Source organism: Coenobita brevimanus, chromosome 112 (assembly GCF_032717465.1).
Source record: "Coenobita brevimanus isolate Jiangsu-jjx chromosome 112, ASM3271746v2, whole genome shotgun sequence".
NCBI lineage: Eukaryota > Metazoa > Arthropoda > Malacostraca > Decapoda > Coenobitidae > Coenobita > Coenobita brevimanus.
The window spans coordinates 25,481,585-25,502,032 of record NC_137065.1 but is presented as its reverse complement, the minus strand read 5'-3'; the positions used below and the strand labels follow the sequence as shown (position 1 = coordinate 25,502,032).

The 20,448-nt window shown below is 40.6% G+C and overlaps 1 protein-coding gene and 1 non-coding gene across 2 annotated transcripts; both read right to left on the bottom strand.

Moving 5' to 3' along the window:
- Window positions 1-10,004: 10,004 nt before the first annotated feature.
- Window positions 10,005-10,123, bottom strand: LOC145418221 (5S ribosomal RNA). The gene has a single exon (XR_013900670.1). It is a non-coding gene; the product is annotated as a 5S ribosomal RNA (ribosomal RNA).
- Window positions 10,124-17,563: 7,440 nt separating this feature from the next.
- LOC145418137 (uncharacterized) lies at window positions 17,564-17,896 on the bottom strand. Its single transcript, XM_080286660.1, has one exon. The coding sequence runs from the start codon at window positions 17,894-17,896 to the stop codon at window positions 17,564-17,566; it is 333 nt and encodes a 110-aa protein (XP_080142786.1).
- Between the last annotated feature and the right edge of the window lie 2,552 nt (window positions 17,897-20,448).

The following is a 20,448-nucleotide window of genomic DNA, read 5'->3' as shown; positions in this document are numbered from 1 at the left end:
GAGGAAGGGTTTCCTTTAGCAAAATTGTCCTTGGACAATTTTATGGTTTCATATTATTATTATTATCATTATTTTTATTATTATTATTATTATTATTATTATCATTATTACTAGTAATAGTAGTAGTAGTAGTAGCAGTAGCAGTAATATTATGATGTTTTTTACTATTACTATCTCCGGCCTAGTGATGCAATAGTGTATTTGTCTGCATCTGTGTATGTGTCTGTCTGTCTGATAATAACTTAAAACCAAGTGAGCAAGTTGTACCCAAACTTTGTGGTTAGTATCCCGGGATATAGTCCGTAGTTGTTATTAATTCTGGATAAGCCACGATGAGATACCTACGATTGCTAGTGGATTTTGTAAGAAAAAGTATCCCAAAATTTTTTGCTATAGTTTGCCATTAATCAACATTTTCTATTGTACCCTCAATGAGGAGAAGGGTGTCTAAACCCGCTGCATGCCGGATATTTTTATCCCTCTGGGTCACCCCAGTGCCGGCCATTTTTCGACCTTTCTTTTTTTTTTGGCTAAAATGATAGATTTTGATATGGAAATAACGAATTTCGCCATTAAAATGCTCACCGAGGCTCGGAAATCAGTTTTACTGAGTCCTCCATACTCATGTATAGGTATAGCTGCTCTCTTACGCTCACCACGTACGTGAGAGAAAGCCGTTTTCTATGTAAGGTTTACTCAGGTTTTTATGCTGAGAAGGTATAGCAATGTTCAGTACACTTTTCTGATCACTTATTACTTCAGCATGTATCACAATTTGCGTCTTTCTCACTGTGAATGCATTATCTTACATTTACTTGAAGATAGGTACAATCTGACTTCATTACCTATGGTCCTGGCACTTACAAGAAGGTATTTACAACTTGACCTCACTGTATAGTCCCTACACTTACAAGAAAATATTTACAACTTACACTTACATGAAAATATTTACAAAATGCCTTCACTATGTACAGCACTGGGTGAGGCACACAGGCAGAGTGAGGCAGAACGAGCATTAGGGGGGGGGAGCGAGTGAGTGTATGGCCTTGACAGCCTGGGGGATGGTAGAGGAACAGTTACCTTTCATGCCTGCCAATTTTTACTGGCGAATCTTGAAAAATGCAGTCACCGTGAACTTTTTTACTTTAGACTGTTTTAAAATGGCACTGGCACCGGCCGCGCAATTATGTCAAACCATTTTAAAACGGCACTGGCATGCGATGGGTTAAAATGACACCAACATGTATATGATTTTTTTTTTTTCAGAATAAGTATATACTGACATTACTGGTACACAACATAACCACTCAGACTGACTAACATTATCCAAACAGTATATAGTGTATTGCTATATCACAGATTTTTGTTAACCTTTCCTTGTACCTTTTTCTTATCCAAAGTAGCGGGAGTGCTGCTACATTTCGTATGAAGTAGCGAAACCAGTAACGCCACTACTTTTTCGAGCTAGTAACGGGAATGGGAGTGCCGCTACTTTTTATTACTAGCGTTCCCAGCATTGCTATCGCCAATATAATGCCTCTGACTTCAGGTTTCTGAATGCAAGCATATTTAACATAGTAGAGGTAGACAACAAAATCCAAAAACTTTTTCCTTTTTTGAGGCAGGGCAAAGCTGCGATATGTCTCTGATTATCAGTGAATTACTGATCTAGTTATTATTATTATTTTTTTTTGTCATGGTAGGCGATGCATATTCATGGACAAATGGTTTGCTTTTATTATCAGAACTTCCCACTTCCTTGTGATATTTTCTTTCACTATTATCATTAGTCTTTCCACTAAAAATAAGTAAATGACCATTGTTCAGAGGCTTTTTGGCCTAGAGCAATGTTCTCAACTTTTTCACTTTATTCCCTTAACATCCTTGTGGCCGCTCTTCAGTTTCCTTTTAAGCCCCTCACAAATAATGGTAAAAAAAATGTCTTGATACTCTTCACTTTTTTTTGTGCTTACATGTATCAGTCGGAATGCATATTTTATTACATATCAGTGGGATAGATGATACTGTTTGCTTTCAGGCAGTCGACTGATTCGAGATTGAGTCACTGATAACGCATATCTCATACCTGTGTCCACATTCAACTAGTTTCGGCTTTTACTTTTTGTGTGTATGATGGTGGAGAAACCAGATTCACATAAATATGTTTTGAAAAATGGCTAGAGAGTTCGAAGTGCTATTTCACTAACTTTTGGAAATGATTGATACATGGAACACCAGAACATAGTCCATCATAAAGGTCTCTGGCAGCAGAATCGTTAATGAGGTCAAGGAATTCGTCCTGAACATCATCGAAAATGGCACCAATATCAAGAGTGTCAGAGAAAGGGTTCCTCACCATGTCTCTTCTTTCTCCTTAAATTCTGAAAAGTATCTTTTGATCTCGCTTTCCAGTGATTTCAAGCAGTGAATTATTTCAATTTTGAGTGATGGGTCAAGTAGGTGATCCTCTTCAATCTCATCAAGAACAGCTGAAAGATTCTCAAACTTGGCAACATTTTCTGCACTCAGTTTCCTTTGCCAGTTCTGGAATTTAACAAGAAATGCACAAATGCAGTCCATGAGGTGAAATAAATGTCTTCCCTTGCCTTGTACCATGAGATTCAACCTGCTTAGCTGTTCATAGATGTTGGCCACGTATGCAAGCCATGACCCCTAAAATGCCTAGCTGAAGAGACTTAACTGATCAATCTTCCCTTTCATTTCCAGAAAATGTTTAAGCTCTCTTCGAAGCTCAAACACTCTCTGCACAGCATTACCCTTGGACAACCATTGCACTTTGGAGTAAAGCGGGGGAGATTCATGCTCTGAATACACAAAGGTTATGCCTCCAGGATCTTCCACAGGGCATGGAAGAGGGTTTTTCAAGCCTTTGCAAAACGATGGATCATAACAGTGAACTTCTTTCCCTTTCGGAGGTACTTCCTTGACATGCTTCCATAGCACCGATTTTGATCCCACCATCGCTGGAGCCCCATCAGTACAGACTCCACAACAGTTTTCCCAGGCTATTTGTTAGCTGTGAATAAAGAGTTCAACTTTTCCATCACATCCAAAGCTTTTGTGGTAGTTTCAGGCTGTGTACAGAACAGGTATTCTTGTACAGAAGGAGTAGGCTATTCATGCATGACATCTTTGATGACATGCATGAATACATACTAGTGATATATTGGATATCCGCCTCCGCCTCTGCTGAGCCTCCGCAGTGAAAATAATGTCCGCATTACTATCCGTGTCTGCATCATCAGACAACAAAAGCTCTGCATCATTATCCACCACCGCATTTTCAGATAATAAAAGCTCCACATAACAATCCGCCTCCGCATCAAAGAACCACAGAGGTTACTGATCTCCACCAATTCAATATGTCTCCTTTCCCTTGGTGTCATAATTCTTTTTCTCTCTCCTTTTCATCCACAACTCTCCTCTCCGTTCCTCTCACCTACCAGTCCCTTTTCCTCTTTCTGTTTTCTTCTCTATTAGCTCTCTTCTTCCTGCCGTCTCTCATTGTTCCTCTTCTCTCTCTCTCTCTCTCTCTCTCTCTCTCTCTCTCTCTCTCTCTCTATCTCTATCTCTATCTATCTATCAATCTATCTACCTATCTATGTCACAATAGTTACACGTGCTATGTTAATATATAGGCATGTCTGGACTAAAGCCAATACTATTTCATACTCTGGTAACACACTTAAGTGTACACTTAAGTGTAGCTGAAACTCGTCACTTTATACTGCAAAAATTTATATCTTAACCTCCGCAGTTTTATCCGCAACCGCATTTTATGAGAAATAGATATCCACCTCAGCCTCCGCTTCCGCGGAGCTTTAAAATTTGGTATGCGATACATCACTAATACATACCTAGCAAACACAGTAGCTGTGCACGAGAACTCACATCCGTTGACTAATCACACTGTACTGCGAACACTCCAGTTTGAGACAATTTAATCTCCTGTATCACTTGTTCCCTTATATCAGCTGACATTTCATTAATTCTCCATTTCAGTTTGTCGTTTGACAAGGAAATCTGCTGAATCTTATGTGCACTTGACTCTTCAAAAACCCGCCTGACCAGCTTTACACCACATGGCTTACTTAAAGTTTCACCAATTCTGTAGGTCTTTCTCTTCCTTGATATTTCAAGGGAAGCCTCATATGATGCCTATACTACAGGTAAGTTCTGTTGTTGCAAAGCACCCAGGGCTGGATTTCGTCATAAGCTAAACAAACTACAGCTAAGGGCCTCACAGTCTGAAGGGGCCCCTCAAAATAAATTTTTTTTTTCTATATTTGTTGCGGTTTTATTATAATTTCTATTTAAGTGGTAATTTATGCCAATTAACCCACTTTGAATGATCTGTTATACATCTTGGCGGCATTCTTGTTAAGTTTAGTTGTTACACAGGCATAATTTCTGTTAACAGTTGCCAAATAAGGCCATGTCATAATACGACCCTGAAAGTATCACTTCCATCCAGTCTCTTTTCCCAAGCTCTATTCATGGTGCTTGAAAAACCTGGGGTCTTTCTTTGCATACTGAGGGTGGATTGTCGTCAGATGTTTCAGCTTATGAAGCCTCGTAGAATCATTTCCTAGAACTCGGAAACACAGCACACACTGAGGTTCCTCGATGTCATCAGCGATGGACTGATGTAAATTTGTAGTTAATGTATCCATCATTTTACTTTGCATCATAGCAACACTGGCAGCCATCGCAAATCTGTATAAAAAAGGGCCAAACACATGGAAGCACACGAATTAAAAATTCTAAAATTATACTACCACTTCCACCAAAGTGAGTTGATTCACTTCACTGATTTAAAATCAGTAAAAAAAAAATCAACAGCATCAAACAACTTTCACCAAACCTGCCCTCTCAGGCACAGGTGGTTTGAGTTGTCAGATTGATTAACAACCTGTAAAACACATCATGACACGAATCGGGTGAAAAAAAAAATATGACACACATCAACTGGAAACTTGTGTCCTCCATTGTTTGATACGATGTGCATCATGGTGTGTTGTACAGGATGTTATTTAATGACTCCATTCGAGTCCATGCCTGAAAGGGCTAGCATGATTTAGGTTTAACTACACCCAAGTGAATTATATTTTATGCAGTACAAAAGTCACTGTTTTTCAGTATTTAATGTTTTTGCAAACAATAACTGAATTCATTTGTTTGTTATTTTTTGTTTCTCCTAAGTTAAAATAAGTTTCAGTAAATAAACTTTAGGTTTAAGTATTCGTGCAAGCGAAACGAGTACAAACATCAAATATTGTCAGTTTGGACCCCTGACATATGTACCTGAGCAAAAGATTTAGCGTGTCAGCAAGAAATGGGGGCAGGGGTAGGGAGGAAAACTCTGCAGTACAGTACCGAACTTTTTTGGATATCTCAGCCAATTTTGAAGTTAACATGTAATTGGCGTCCATACTGAAAGTAAAGAACGTGTTTGAGCAAGCAAGCAAGTAAGTCAGGCAGTGCTAATTAAATTGTCTCATGTGGTTCATCATCTTCCTCTGATTTCCTGACCTGAGAATACTAAAAAAAACTTATCAGATTACACCAAAAATATTCCTTCACACTTCCTAAAACCAATACTTCTTTTGTATTAATTTTAGGTCTAGGGCCAAACAGAAGGTATTATAGGAATTATATGTTTTGAAAAAGCAAAACTCTGGTTGCTCTCAGCAATCGCCAGAAAATACTACTGTGCTACTCACGCAACCTTAGACTGTTACTTCTTGCGCTGCCGACTGTTATGCTAGTCTGCCTTATACAAATTAATTTCCTAGATTTATGGAAAAACTATTGAAAATTACGGATTGTCCTTGAAATGAAATTAATTGAGGATTTTCATGTGATTTCCAAATTTGTGTCTATCTTTCTTGTAATTTCAAAATTGGCTGAGATATCCAAAAACGTTCACTACTGTAGTACAGAGTTTTCCGCCCGACTCCTGCCCCCATTTCTTGCTGATCCTCGCTCGAACAACAAGAAAGATAGACACCAGTTTGGAAATCGCATAAAAATCCTCAATTATTTTCATTTCATAGACAACCCCTAATTCCCAATATTTTTTTTTTTTTTTCGTAAACCGAGGAAACGATTTTTTACAAGGAAGATTAGCAAAACAGCCGGCTGTGCAAGAAGTAACGGTCTAAGGTTGCATGAGTAGCAGTATTTTCCGACGATTGCTGAGAGCAACCACGTTTTGCCTTTTCAAAACAAATAATACTCTGTGCTTGGCTTTTGTTTGGAAAATTTTGACTGAATCCGAGTTAAACTAATACAATACCCTGATAGACAAAATAAACTCTGAATTTCTTATTTCTGATTCAAATTGGAGTGCACCGAGAGATTTAGTGATAGTAATTTTTGTGAGCATGCAAAAAGCAAAGTCTTTATTAACCTATTAGGTCCCAAGCCCTAGACCTCAAATTCATACAAGAGGAGTATTGTTTTAGGAAGTGTAAGGGAATATTTTTGGTGTAATCTAATAAGTTCTTTTTAGTATTTTCAGGTCAGAAAATCAGAGGAAGATGATGAGACACACGAGACAATATTCAGTACTGCCTGACTTGCTCACTCGCTCGCTAGAATATGTTTCACACTTTCTATGTGGACGCCTATTATATGTTAATGTAAATATTACCACTAGGGCAATTGAGGCAAATTTCATCTGGCATCAGAGAAATTGTTAAACTCTCCGGATTCTCAGCGTGTGGTAGCCGGATTCCTTTGTCGCCTTTTCTTACGCAAAGATTATGTAAAATCATGATTACACTGAAAGATAATGTGAATTATATATATATATATATATATATATATATATATATATATATATATATATATATATATATATATATAAGTAGAACCTCTTTGGTCTGGGCCCGTTTGATCCGTATTCCTGTTAATTCGGACAAAATTTAAAAATAATAAGCTCCAAATATATGTTGAAAATAATTCTAAAGTCATTTTCAGTATCGGCGCGGAAAGCGATCGTCATTCGTTTAGTCTCGGATCATGCTAGGTCGCAACATGGGCGCCTGTTTAAACACACGCTAGCATTCGTTCCATCAACTAGTTCACCAACCATTTATATTTTTACTCTGTATTTCAAAAGTTGATCCTCCTTACCATGCTCCTTAATGCAAGTGTAGCTTCTGCAATGAATAAAGGTGTTAATAGGAAGCATGTAACACTAAGTATTGCAGATAAAGTGAAAATACTGGATAAACTAGAGGCTGGTGTTCCTCCAGGAAAATTCGTGAACGAGTTTGGTATCGCCAAACAAACTGTGTCGGACATCAAGAAAAACAAAGATAAAATTAGACAGTTTGCTTTATAATTTGATGTTACAAACAGTGACTGTGGTGAAAATAAAAGAAAAACTAAAAATGCCATTGGACAAGAATATAGAAGAGGCTGTTTATAAATGGTACGTACAGCAGCGATCATGCGGAGTAATTGAACTCCAATCTGCAGCAGAAAGGCTTGCCAAACATCTAGGTCATAACAATGTCAAAGCTAGCTGTGAATGGTTATGGGGATTTAGGAAACGACATAATATTAGAAACAAGAAGGTGTGTGGAGAATACCTGAGTGCTGATGCTGCAGCTGTGGAACCGTTACGGAAAAAACTGAATGGCATCATTGTTAGTTCAGATTTACGTCTGTGTCAGCTTTATAATGCAGACGAAACTGGTATATTCTGGAGATCCTTGCCAGAAAATACCGGGCATCAGTGAATGAAGCCAAAATCCCTGGAAGAAACTTAAGCAAGGAGAGAGTATCAGCACTCGTATGTGCAAATGCCGACGGCAGCCATATGCTCAAGCCTGTCCTTGTTGGCAAATCAAAACAACCTCGAGCTATCAAAGATACCATGCATGAGCTCCCAGTGCATTATTACAGCAGTGCAAATGCGTGGTATACTGGGGAGATAACATCAGACTGGTTTTACCATCATATTGATCCTGAGGTAAGAAAATATCAAACAGAGGTGCTTAAAATCCCGCAGAAAATGTTAAGGCTTTACTGCTTCTTGATAATGCCCCATCACACTCGAACATTGAAAAACTGTGTAGCAGAGATGGAAAAATTAGATGTCTTGCTCTGCCACTAATACAACCTCTCTTATTCAACCTATGGACCAAGGTATCATCGTGGCCTGTAAGAGACTTTACAAAAGAAAGTTTTTGGAGGAAGTAATGGTGGTGTTGGAATCGAGTGAGGACAGATTTGATGACACAAGGGGCAAGAGGACACTCGAAAATCTTAGAAATTACAACCTTAAGTCCATGATATTTAACTGGGCAAAGGCTTGCAGAGAACTGAAAACCACTATTCTATCGAATGCGTGGAAACAGTTGCTGTATTCAGACGATGTTGAATTTGACTTCGAAGGATTCCAGCCTCAGGATTATCATAAAACTCTGTTGGCTGCTGGAGAGACCTTAACCCTCGTGGATGTGGACGAATGGTTGGATGATGATGATGATGATCCTGGATGCCAAAACCTGACAGATAAAGAAATTGCAGACAGTGTTGTAGGAGCTGATAATGTTGATAGCCCTGATGATAACAGTGATGATGATGATCTCCCTGAAAAATTACCATTGTCACAAGCCCAGGAACACATGGATTGGCTAGTGAAATTCCTCGATCACTGCCCCTACAGTAACATGAAACCTTACTACGAGCATATAAGGACTCTACGAGATATAGTAATTAAGGAGCAGTGGAATAGGAAGACACAAACGAAGATTGATAACTTCTTCAACCCACGTCCTTCATCACGGTCTGCTTCTGCGAGCCTCAACCCTCCACTTAACACATAAGTAGTAAGTAACCAGTATCAATTAATTTGCATATCTGTTTATTTCTGAGTAATTTATTTTATATTATTTTTTATTATTTATAGCATCATGATTATAAAGGTCAACTGCACCTCACTTCCCACATTGAGGGACATTGTTGTCTTCGCAGATCCTGTACCGCATATTGTAGTCTGTTGCCCGATTTTATGTGAGTACAGTGCTGTTGTCATTTATAAATTATGGAGAGGTCAGTGCAGTCAACAGATGTTTGGCTTTGTGTAACGCATGGATGCTCCACAGTCTCACCACACTACACCACCAGCCACCCGATGCTACCACAGCACAGTTTTTTGTAATTTCTCATCACAAGACTTCATTAGGGATGATTACTCGACGTGACAAATATTGGTTTAAATAGAGTTTAACATACTGTATTTTGATGGGCATGCGGTATTTCTTGCTAGCAACATGAATGTAAAACATATATTGCAGAAACGTGTGAGCAACAGTACGAAGTCAGGCGTTTGCGTGGTTGTCATAGCAACCCCGCACTCAAGACAAAGGTGCAGCAGTGCACCGCAAATGGATGTCGTAATGCATTATTTTTTCATGACTGCCTAACAGTTCCTTGCTATGGATATGTCAAAAGGTAGCTATGATGGATGGTAACCCTGGCTCCGAACACTAGTTCTGTACGATCATAATTTATATAAACTGCTGAGGACAATTGTGAGCACAAGGCGACTGTGACTACCCGTAGTTGTTCCACACCACACTAAACACTTTTTATTTTTTTTAATCCACAGGAGTTTGCTTACACAAAAATGGGTCAGAATATTCTGCAGTGTTTAATTATTACTGTAGGTAATTTTTTGTACTTAAATGTGGTTTACTTGTACATCAAACATTAGCTTCTTGCCCATATGGGCGTTATCAATATGCCAAAGATGACAATGTATTTTTTGCCTACATAAGCTTTTTTTTATTCCAAATATTACAGTTAATTAATTAATTTATTTTTTTTGCCTACACGGGCCCTAGTCATTCATTCATTCATTGCCAGACGCCATGTATCCCAAACGGGGTGGCCAAGGGCTTAGAGTTAATTGTTTTACAGGGAGGGGCACTAATCCTCCACCAACCCCACTTGACACGTAGGGATGCCAACAGCATCTGGTGTTCCCAGGCGGTCACCCATCCGAGTACTAACCAGACCCAACGTTGCTTAACTTCGCTGATCGGACGGGAAGCGGTGTACTCAACGTGGTATGGCCGTTGGCACTTACTACAATTTAAAATGTAGGCTAGTTTCTTGTCATGGCCTTACCTGTAAATTATGCAATACAAAACTATCGTACATGATTAGTTTGGTTCTTTTAGTATCCTTTCATCTTTTGCAGTTACGTAGGGTTGACATATGACACATATGTTAATAATTAACAAACATACCATATGTAGATAGTTTTTGGTATGAACTGGAGATTACCCTGATGGTCTGGACAATCTGCTAATTCGGACAACCCTTCCCCCCATATAGTCCCAATGAGAGAGATTCTACTGTGTATATATATATATCTACTGTATATATAGATAAACATATATATATATATATATATATATATATATATATATATATATATATATATATATATATATATATATATATATATATATATATATATATATATATATATACCGTATATATCGTGTGAAATTTCTAAATGCTGCATTACACTTTAAATACTTTCAGATTTAATCATTATCATACCATTTTCACACTGTCCAAAAATTTGCCTGTAAACAATAAATACTGATGCAAAAAATAGACAAAAGGTGTAAAAAATATGCAACGAGAGAAATAGATTTTTTATTTTTTAATGAAAGGAAAAAGGAACCAAAGTCCGGGAGTCTGCAAAACGCTCCTCCCAAGAAAAGACAAAAGCAATACAACTGAAAGCCAAATTCAGGATCCTTTCGAGATGCCTGGACACACTGCGTTTGAAAGACTGGAGATCATGGGAAATAGGAAATACGGAGAGACAGACAGTTCCAGAGTTGACCTGTTGCATAATTGAAGGACAAGGAGTAACGGTTAACTCTTGCATTAGAGAGTTGGACAGAATAGGAATGAGAGTTTGTTATTAGAAGGGTGCTATGCACCCGTCATAGAGGTGGAGGGGTGTAAGCAGATAGTTCGGAGAAGCAGTGAACACTGAATTACTGATAGAAAAGAGATAAGATGCAACAATGCTGCGAAGAGACAGAAGTTGAAGGAGCCAGTAGAAGGAGAGTTAATGAGACGAAAAGCCTTTGACTTCACCTTGTTGAGAAGAGCTGTATGTGGACAGCCTCCCCACAAAGCCAACAACTTTGCAGGGGTAAAGAAAGTACGGCTTAGCACACCTAATCTCTTGGAATCAGATTTTACTAGAGATGTAATATGATCTTTCCAAGATAAATCGCGAGAGAATGAAACCACAAGTATGTTTAAAGATGATGCAGGACTAAGGTGCATATTATTAGATATTAGCAGGTACTCCTGTGTAAGATTTTGATAGGTTGGTAGGTGTAGGAGCTGTGTTTTTGATGCATTAAAAACAAGATTACTTTTACCCTAATCAGTGATATGTGCCACGTCAGACATTAGGTGTGCCATAGTCTCATCCCTTTTTTGTAGTAGTAGTAGCAGTAGTGTTCCCTAGGCAATCTGGCCGGACAGCCCCAAGTCCCTAAGGAAGGCCACGGCTGAGACCAGGCTTTCCCACAGAGCTCTCAAGGAGTGTATGTTGTGTTGTTGGTGCAGGTGATTGTGTGCAATGCAGTCTTCCGTAAAGTGCTTAATAGTATGGGGGGCTGTGTTGCATCCTGGACAGGCATCAGTGACGGAGTCATCCAGCCTCTCTGATAACTCAAGAGGGTTGGATTATGCCCACATTTCAGCCAGGCCAGGTGGACCCTGTCCTCACGAGGGAGATAGGATTCAGAAGGGTGGATATCAGGAGTCAGTGCATGCAGCTGTGTGTTGCCTTTAAGTGACTGAATGGAGCTGCTAGTGATTTGAATATGGATATGCTTCTGGAAGCTGGTCTGAGGCGGGCGAGAGGGGAGAGATGACAGTATTTGTGTATGATATCGTGTGCTGGGTGTTGTTTTGATGTTCCTTGGTGTGTGTGGATGTGCTGCCATGTAGTGTAGTGGATGGTGTGGATTTGTGGAGGATGCAGCGTGAATTTGGGTGCTTCTCATGTCTAGTTGATCAATGACTTGGAGGATTTTGGTTTCTTGGTGTAGGTGGTCTGTGCATCCTGTGATTATTTTTAGGTCCTTGTTCTGTATGGTCTGTAGAGTGTTGTAGTGTGTTTTAGTGAGGTTAGCAGCCCAAGCAGGGCTTGCATAATTCATCACTGAACGTATATATTGTTTGCATACTGTGGTGGTGGTTTCTTTTTTGTGTCCGAATGTTGTATATGCAGGTGACCTCAAGTCGTTAAGTCTTGGTGTTAATTTATCTTTAATGTTTGTGATGTGTAGTTTAAATGACATTGATGTATTTTATGTTACACCAAGGATTTTGTGTGTGTGTGTGTGTGTGTGTGTGTGTGTGTGTGTGTGTGTGTGTGTGTGTGTGTATGTTAGGGGAGTGTTGTTTATGGTGAGGTGTGGAATGTGACTGTGTTCTGCTGTCCAGTTTGTGAGAAGGGTCACTGTAGATTTGGCTGGGGATATTTTGAGCCTGTTTGTGGTGAACCATTCGTGTAGTGTGTTGAGGTAATGTTGGAGGATGTGGGCGGCTGTGTTTGCGTTTTGGTGTGTACATGTAAGCTATGTGTATTTGTGGTGTATGGAGTGTGGGTATGTCATGCATGTATTGGTTAAAGAGAATAGGGCACAAAACAGTTCCTTGGGGGATGCCATTTGTGAAGTTTCTGATGTTCGAAGACTAACCTGCAAATGTTACATGTGCACATCTGACTACTAAATAGTTTGCCAGCCATCTTTTTGTGTTATTGTGCATGTTTGTGTTGAATATTTTGCTTGTGAGGTTGTGGCGGGGGATGGCATCAAAAATTTTGCTAATGTCTAGTTTGACTAGAAGTGTTCTGTGTGATGGCCTAGCTGAATTCATGCCATCGAAAACTCTGTGTAAGGTCTGTAAGAAGAGTGATTGTTGAGTGTAGTGGCCTAAAGCCATGTTGTGATTGGGCTAGGTGGGTGTGAGGTGTAACTAGTTATAGTACCAGTCGTTCAATGACTTTGGAGGGGGTGCAGAGGAGTGTAATGGGGCGATGTGACGAAGGTAACGTGGGGTCTTTGTTGGGTTTGAGGATAGTGATGATAGTGTCATGCTTCAAGATACTGTGTATTATATTGTGTGAGTAGCTGTAGTTTGATATGTTGGTGAGTGCTTGTATGCCTTGTGGTCCAAGGTGTTTAAGGTGTATATTGCTTATGTTGTCTGGTCCACAGGCAGATGAGTGCTTAAGGTTGCTAATGATGTGCATTCTCTGGATAAGTGAAAGGTGTGACGTTTGGGTCTATGGGGAACTGTCTCTTGCATCTGATGACATATCGGTCGTCGCGATGGGGGTTTCAGTGTTGCCAAATGCTTGAGACAAAATTCGGCTAAATAAGCAACCAACTTCTGCCAAACTACTCAAAATCCACTAGATTTTCACCCCCCCCCCAAAAAAAAAACATTATTATTGCAACATTGTGTTATGCATGAACTCACCTTTAAACTACAGAAAATTAAGGATGTCGTCTATTTCTTCACTCCTAGCTGAGGAAGATGTGTTTTGTTGGTATGACTCTGAATATGCTTGCATAGTGCCAATCTTGCTATATACACCCCTTGGGAGTTCATAGCTGTAACAGCATTTCTCTATTTTTTTCAAGCCAGAACGAACACAAAGTATGGTATTTACAGTTTTTGTGTGCAGTCGGTTTCGAAGTTTGGTCTTTACTAAATTAAGCTGACTAAATAGACGTTCTACGTCACCATTAGAATGCGGGAGTGACAAAATATCCATCGCCACTTGTGAAAGTCCAGCAAATTTATGCTGGCCAGCAGCATCCTTGTAATTATATACGTCAATCCAAAGTTGCACTATTGATGATGTATTTTCCCATTTCTGGTAGCTCAGACTCCTCCACCGAGTATCGATTGCATGCAGTTTTTCTGCTGAGTAACCAAGCAATGCAGCTACATCAGTAATGGAAGGTTCCACTTGGCGAAGGCACTCAGACACTGAAAAATTTGCCACATTCTTCAAAACAGAAAGGGTTTCAGGCAGTTGACTGCGCAGTTCACAAACAAATTTCACCACAAATGACGTGCACCGTTCTCTTATAATTTTTCAGTTTTAGGGTGTAACTTTAGATCTTTGCATGTATTTTCAAATTTATAGCCAAGATATGCTCTCCGATCAACATAAGGCACTAGATCATCAGTTAGTAGATTAACTCGGCTTGTAGGAAGGACTACCTTATGGCCGACTGACTCAAGTAATTCAGTCAGATCACGAAGCAGTTTTGTGGGGTCTGTGTTGTCACTTTGGAATGCTTTAATTGCTCTTTGGGTCTCTTGCAGTACAGGTCTCAAGAACAACATGTACAGTTTATTAACAGGGTCTGAGTACATGTCAAAAAATAGTTCTGCAGCATAACATTTTTCTGTTTTCCTCATTATATCAAAATATGACCTGAGTGCATCCCACTGAGCCAAGACTTGTGTCATTGCAGGCTTAACAGATACCCAACGAGCGTAATAGACCCTTGTAATTTGCAGTGGCGTGTTCCTATCATTCACTGTTTCGTACAGTCTTTTGTAAGCAAGTTGACACCTGGACGAGTGACTAAACCAATTGTAGGTTTCTCGAATTATGTACTCAATATTTCTGGGAAGAGCTTCAGCACTAGCGTGTGACAGGGCTAACTGCAGTGAATGGCAAGTGCAGCGAACCATAACTAAGTTAGGTAGACTAAGTTCTTTTCTCAACAGTTCACAAACCCCATTATTAACACCTGTATTGACACTAGCATTATCAACTCCTTGACCTATTAGGTTTGTAGGGATAAGTCTTGCATCATTTAACAACTTCATAATGGTATTCACAATGGCTTCTGACGTGCCTGAATCGACTTCTACAAGTCCTAAGTGACATGACACTATTTTCGACAAAGATCGACTGAAGTAACGCACAATCACTCCCAATATTTTGGTAACTGCAATGTCTGTGGATTCGTCAATGAGAATACTGTATTTTGACTCTCCAATATCTTCACGTAGAGTTTGTGCAAAATGTGGTGCCAGTATATTCATTATAAATTCTCTACACTTTGTCCGGTGTAATTTCATATCTGGAATAACTTTACTGTCACTGAAAGCACTCTTACATGTTTCTGTTGCATGATCAGTGCTTGCTGAAGCCTGCATCACATGCAGTACGATAGCCCCCGTTCACAGTCGATCTTTTCAATAAAACTGAATTTTTTCCAAGTTGGCTAACATCATCTGTTTATCGTGTAAAAAGATCGCCTCGATTCGTCCTTCTCGAGGGGGTGTCGTAGGGGTCAGAAATTGTCAGCTGTGGTCGGCCAAAAAATAGTGCATGCACTATTTTTTGGTCGACAGTGCGACGAAAAAAACTTTATTTTTTGTCGTGTTACTATCATGTTGTTATCGAACTACGATCGTGTGGAAATCGCCGTTGTCGTCCTGTGATCGGCCAACTTTATCGACCCCGATCTGTGTTCGATCGACACGTCAATAGCACGACCACAACACGATCTTTATACGATCACAACACGACAACAACACAATAACAAGATAAGTATCTTCCCAAAATCGACATCTACAACCACTATACAACAACAGCCAGATCGCTACTTGACAACTGTAAGAGTCACTCGACTTCAGCACGATCAGCATCCGATCACAACACAATATCCACACAAGTAATCGCATGTGTGAAACCGGGTTATCGTGTGGCAGACACGATTGCCACTCGACCTACACGATAACTGCACAATAACAACTGGATTTCTACACGATATACAGCCATAGTCGTGTATGGCGCCAGATGGGCTACATGACAAAAACCCAATTTGCATATGGCCTACAGGATAGGCGCACGAGCTCCGTTGGATGTGCACACGACACACACAATATGCGCACAACACACTCAACAGTGGCGTGATGAATTGTGCGGCGTGGCAGTGGCCGCACTATATAAACACCCTCGGACAGTGTCAAAATTAGTATTACTCTCCTGCCCCCTCTCACCCACATCTGGACCTCAACACATTGTTCGAAGAAATGACAAGAGAGCATATGAATATCAAAAGAAGATAAAGTAAGGAAGTAGAAATGAAGAGTGGGCATGAAAAGAGAAGAGGAAAAAGAGCAAAAAGAGAAAGAAAACCTACGAAGTGATACAAAGCAACAGAGGTCACGAGAAGAAGTATGTGGGCATGAGAGACCTCATTATGGAGGTCTGCCCTACACACAACAAATGACCAAAATCGTATTAAGAGTAATGGGTATAAAAAAAAGATCGATTGTAAGAGTGAAATATTGAACAGTGGGGGATCGGATAGCAAGGGAGAACTGTATAGGATAAAACATACATTGAGTAATAATAATAATATTTATTGAAACATTGATATTATTATTGGAATATAAATGAGATTACAAAAGATACTGGAAAAAGTTACAATATTGTACAAGTAATAAAACTATTTATTGAAACATTAAAATTATATTTGAAGTATAAATGAGATTACAAAACAGATTGGAAAATGTTACAATATTAGAGAATACAAAATAAATTATTATGGAAACATTACAATATTATACAAGTAAATGAGAATACAGGTTAATATTTATGGATATAATGAACTTAAAAGAAGTCATTGAGACTTGAAAAGTGACAAGTATATACAAATAACAAAATACTTGAACAATATCTTAAAACTTGGTATTCAAATGATGTCTGACAGCACATAAATTTTGCAATCAGGAAAAAAAAAATAATAATAATTCTCAACGGACGTTAAAATGTTAAAGATATTGCATACAGGGTCATGGTTATTATCTATTAGATTATTTTTGCTTTGTGATTAGTCGACCGGCTCCTGCCATAGCAGCATGTTCTCTGGTCGTCTGTAGTAGTCCATGAGGTTGTCCCTCACAGCCTTGGCAGGTCCTGGTCCCGTTTGTTGATGGCATGGCTCGAGTCCATGTAGGGGGTCCTTCCTCCAGTCTCCATGCGTCTCGTCCACGTTGTGCACACCATCAGGTAATACGTTCGTTCTGGGGCGTCTTTCTATCAGCATGTTGTGGAGAATGCAGCTGATGAAGACCACCTTCTCTACAGTGGTAGGGTGTAGGTTCAGGGTCATAAAGAGGCACTGGAAGTGATTGGCCAGGATCCCAAAGGTGTTCTCGACAACCCTCCTGGCCCTCGACAGAAGGTAGTTGTAGTTACGCTGTTCTTCTGTAGTCCTCAGTTGGGGTATGGTTTCTGAAGCCACTCTCTCATTGGGAAGGCATCGTCACCCACAATGAAGTAGGGCACTGGCACATCACCCCTAGGTAGTGGCTTTCTGGGTGGCAATCCGGCAACGTCATCTTCAAATTCCTTCTTAAGGTCAGTCACCTGGAAAATTCCGGCATCCGAGGCTGACCCATTGGCTCCCATGTCGATGTACATGTACCTCTACTTCGAGTCCACCAGTGCTAGCAGAACGAAGGAATGGAACCCTTTATAGTTGTAGTAAAGGGATCCCATGTTGGCAGAGGCTTGCATTGCGTTGTGCTTGCCGTCGATGGCCCCCATGGTGTGATGAAAATTCCAGGTGTCCGAGAAACCTCTGACAACCTCCTTCCACCCCTCTGGTGTCGTTGGGCACACGTTGACCTCCTTCATGAACTCCTCGATGATGGCCTCACAGGTTTCTTGGACGACAAGTGACAAGGTGTTGGGGACCACTCTGAAGTTGAGGCACAGGCTCTTGTATGCCTCCTCTGTGGCCAGAAATTGGAGTGTCATGTCCAGACATAGACCGGGCTACAGGGCCTTCCTCCAGTTTGTGTCCTACTTGGCAATCCTCAGTGTGAGCCGCTCATGTATCTCTTTGAAGAGCTCCTCATCCATCCTCAGGTAGTACTTGTAGGTGGGCTTGTCGGTGTCCAGGAGGGTCTTCATCAAAGTATCATAGTGGCCATGCTGGGGTCTTTCGATGATCCAATCCCTTACAAAACAACTACGTGGCTTGCATGGCTTGCTTGGTCTTTTCTTGTCCCGTATCTTCTTGAGGAGGATGGTGCAACACAGCTGAAGTTTCAAGTTGCTTATCAGCATCTGGTTGTAGTTGAATTGGGCTTCAAAGGTTTCACCGTCTGTCATGTTGGTGGCAAGTTGGTCGAGGATGCCCATGTTGTCCTCCATGTTGTCTGTAGTAGCTCCGGTGGTAGAATGAAGTGGGTGAATGACCCTTCCCCTATATATATAGGGCTGATGTTGGTCGTATGGCAGTTATGAGTGTCGCACTATGGCCGTAGTGATCATTTCACAATCGTGTGTATGTCGTGTATGACCGTGGGCATGTCGTGAAGATGTTGTATGGCTAACGACTAAATACGGACTTATCGTGCTGTTATCGTGTCGAAAGCGTGCCAGAGTTGAGCGAGAATCCTGGCCGTTAAACGATTTATTGTCTCACGATCGTGTTAGTAATGTGTGAGTAGTGTGTGTGTCAAATGGGTGTTGTACAACTGTCGAGCGGTAATCGCATGCTGCGAGGCTCGTGCGGTGGTCAAATGATTCGTTTTGACTCAGGAAAAAAGTGCAAGTCATCGTGCAGCGGACATACTATGTATGACGCGGCCCTAAAGAACTGTGACTAGCAATGTACAAAGCAAGTTTACCTTCTGCAATATCAGTTTGTTCATTTTCTTTAGGTTTGAACTGTATTTTCATTTGACAAGGATTAGCCACAATATTTGCACATTTTTGGTGGCGGTGAGAAGTGGCATGCTTCCGCAGATCACAAAGCCCGCCTCACACGAGTGTAAGGTAGACACACTCTGATTTACAACTTACACTAGCCGGCCATTGCCACTCTAAAATCCTACCGTAACCCCTTGGAGGTCAAGGTTCCCAAGTTGAGAACCATTAGCCCAGAGCCTTTAAACCATGTCAGGTTAATTGTCCAGTTGGTGGCTTCTTCTGGGAATATATGATGGGAAAATATCGACAGGATCACCGGATATTGCTTAGAATGTTTAAAAAAAAAATGGATTCCAGGAAGCTATCTCAGAAACCAGTTAAGCTAGCACGATGATATATTATCGCACTATAGCCTTGAGGCAGCAGCATTGCAGAAAGGAGTAGGGTTCCAATCAGTTGATTATTCTCTGAGATCGCGTGGGGTCAAAAACTGGGACTTTTCCGGATATTTTTCTTCTTTAATAACAGAACAGAGGAAGGAAAAACAAATGAGTAAAAAAAATAATAATCCATACACCAGATTACTGGTGTCCTCTGTTCATGAAATATCTGTAACAGTTAGACTTGGACAGCTGTAGGTTGAAGTTTGGAGGGAAACAACTCTGGGGAAGGAAGTTCCAAAGAGATGCAGTACGGGGAATGAAAGAATTCTGATAGGCAGAAGTTCTGTCTGGACAGTGTGTAGGAGGAGGAAGCTGAAAGTTAATTTAAACAAAAGTAAAGTTATGGTGTTTGAGAGGAATGAAATCACAGAATGTACAGTGAGGTTGGATGGTGAGGATATGGAGAATGTGAGTGCATTCAAGTCTTTGGGTAGTGTGATGAGTAAGGATGGAACTTTGGGGGATGAAGTGCGTGAAAGGGTGCAGCAGGGAAGGAAGGTTGTTGGTTCACTGAGGGCAGAGATGAGAAATAGGGAGGTGAGTATGGAAGTTAAGATGTTACTGCATTATAGTATTGTGATCCCTACTCTGAGGTATGGAAGCGAGGCATGGACCTTGCAAGCGGGGAACAAGTCAAGAGTGAGAGCAGTGGAAATGAGTTACATGAGAGGAGCATGTGGAGTGACATGGAGGGACACGTTGACGAATGAAGAAGTGAAGAAACTTTGTGCGGTGGATGTGGATGTGGTTGAGAAGATTAGGAGAAATAGACTGAGGTGGTTTGGACATGTGGAGAGAATGGAGAATGAAAGACTGACTAAGAGGGTGTATGTAGGTGAGGTGGAGGGAGGGAGAGGGAGGGATAGACCGAGGATGAGGTGGAGGGATGGAGTTGAGAGGTATATGAGGGAGGGGGGGTGAGTTGGGGGGAGGGTAGTCAAATGGTGGGTGACAGAGCGACTTGGAGGAGTTTTGTCTGCGTCCACCCTTTGCGGGATTATGGCGTCGGGCTATAGATAGATAGAAGTTCTGGAATATGGCTGAGTGACATTACAGTCATGAGCGCTACCAGATGCCCGTGTAGCACGAGGGAAGACATGGAAAGGTTGCACCATGGACGCAACTTCGTCTGAGCATTTGCCATAAAAATATCTGTAAAATAATGCAAGGGGGGCAACATTCCTTCTTACTTGTAGGGGAGGTAGTTTA

What these genes read in the sequence shown, in the direction of transcription:
- LOC145418137 (XM_080286660.1), bottom strand. Translation starts at nt 17,896, where the DNA reads ATGACACTCCAATTTCTGGCCACAGAGGAGGCATACAAGAGCCTGTGC.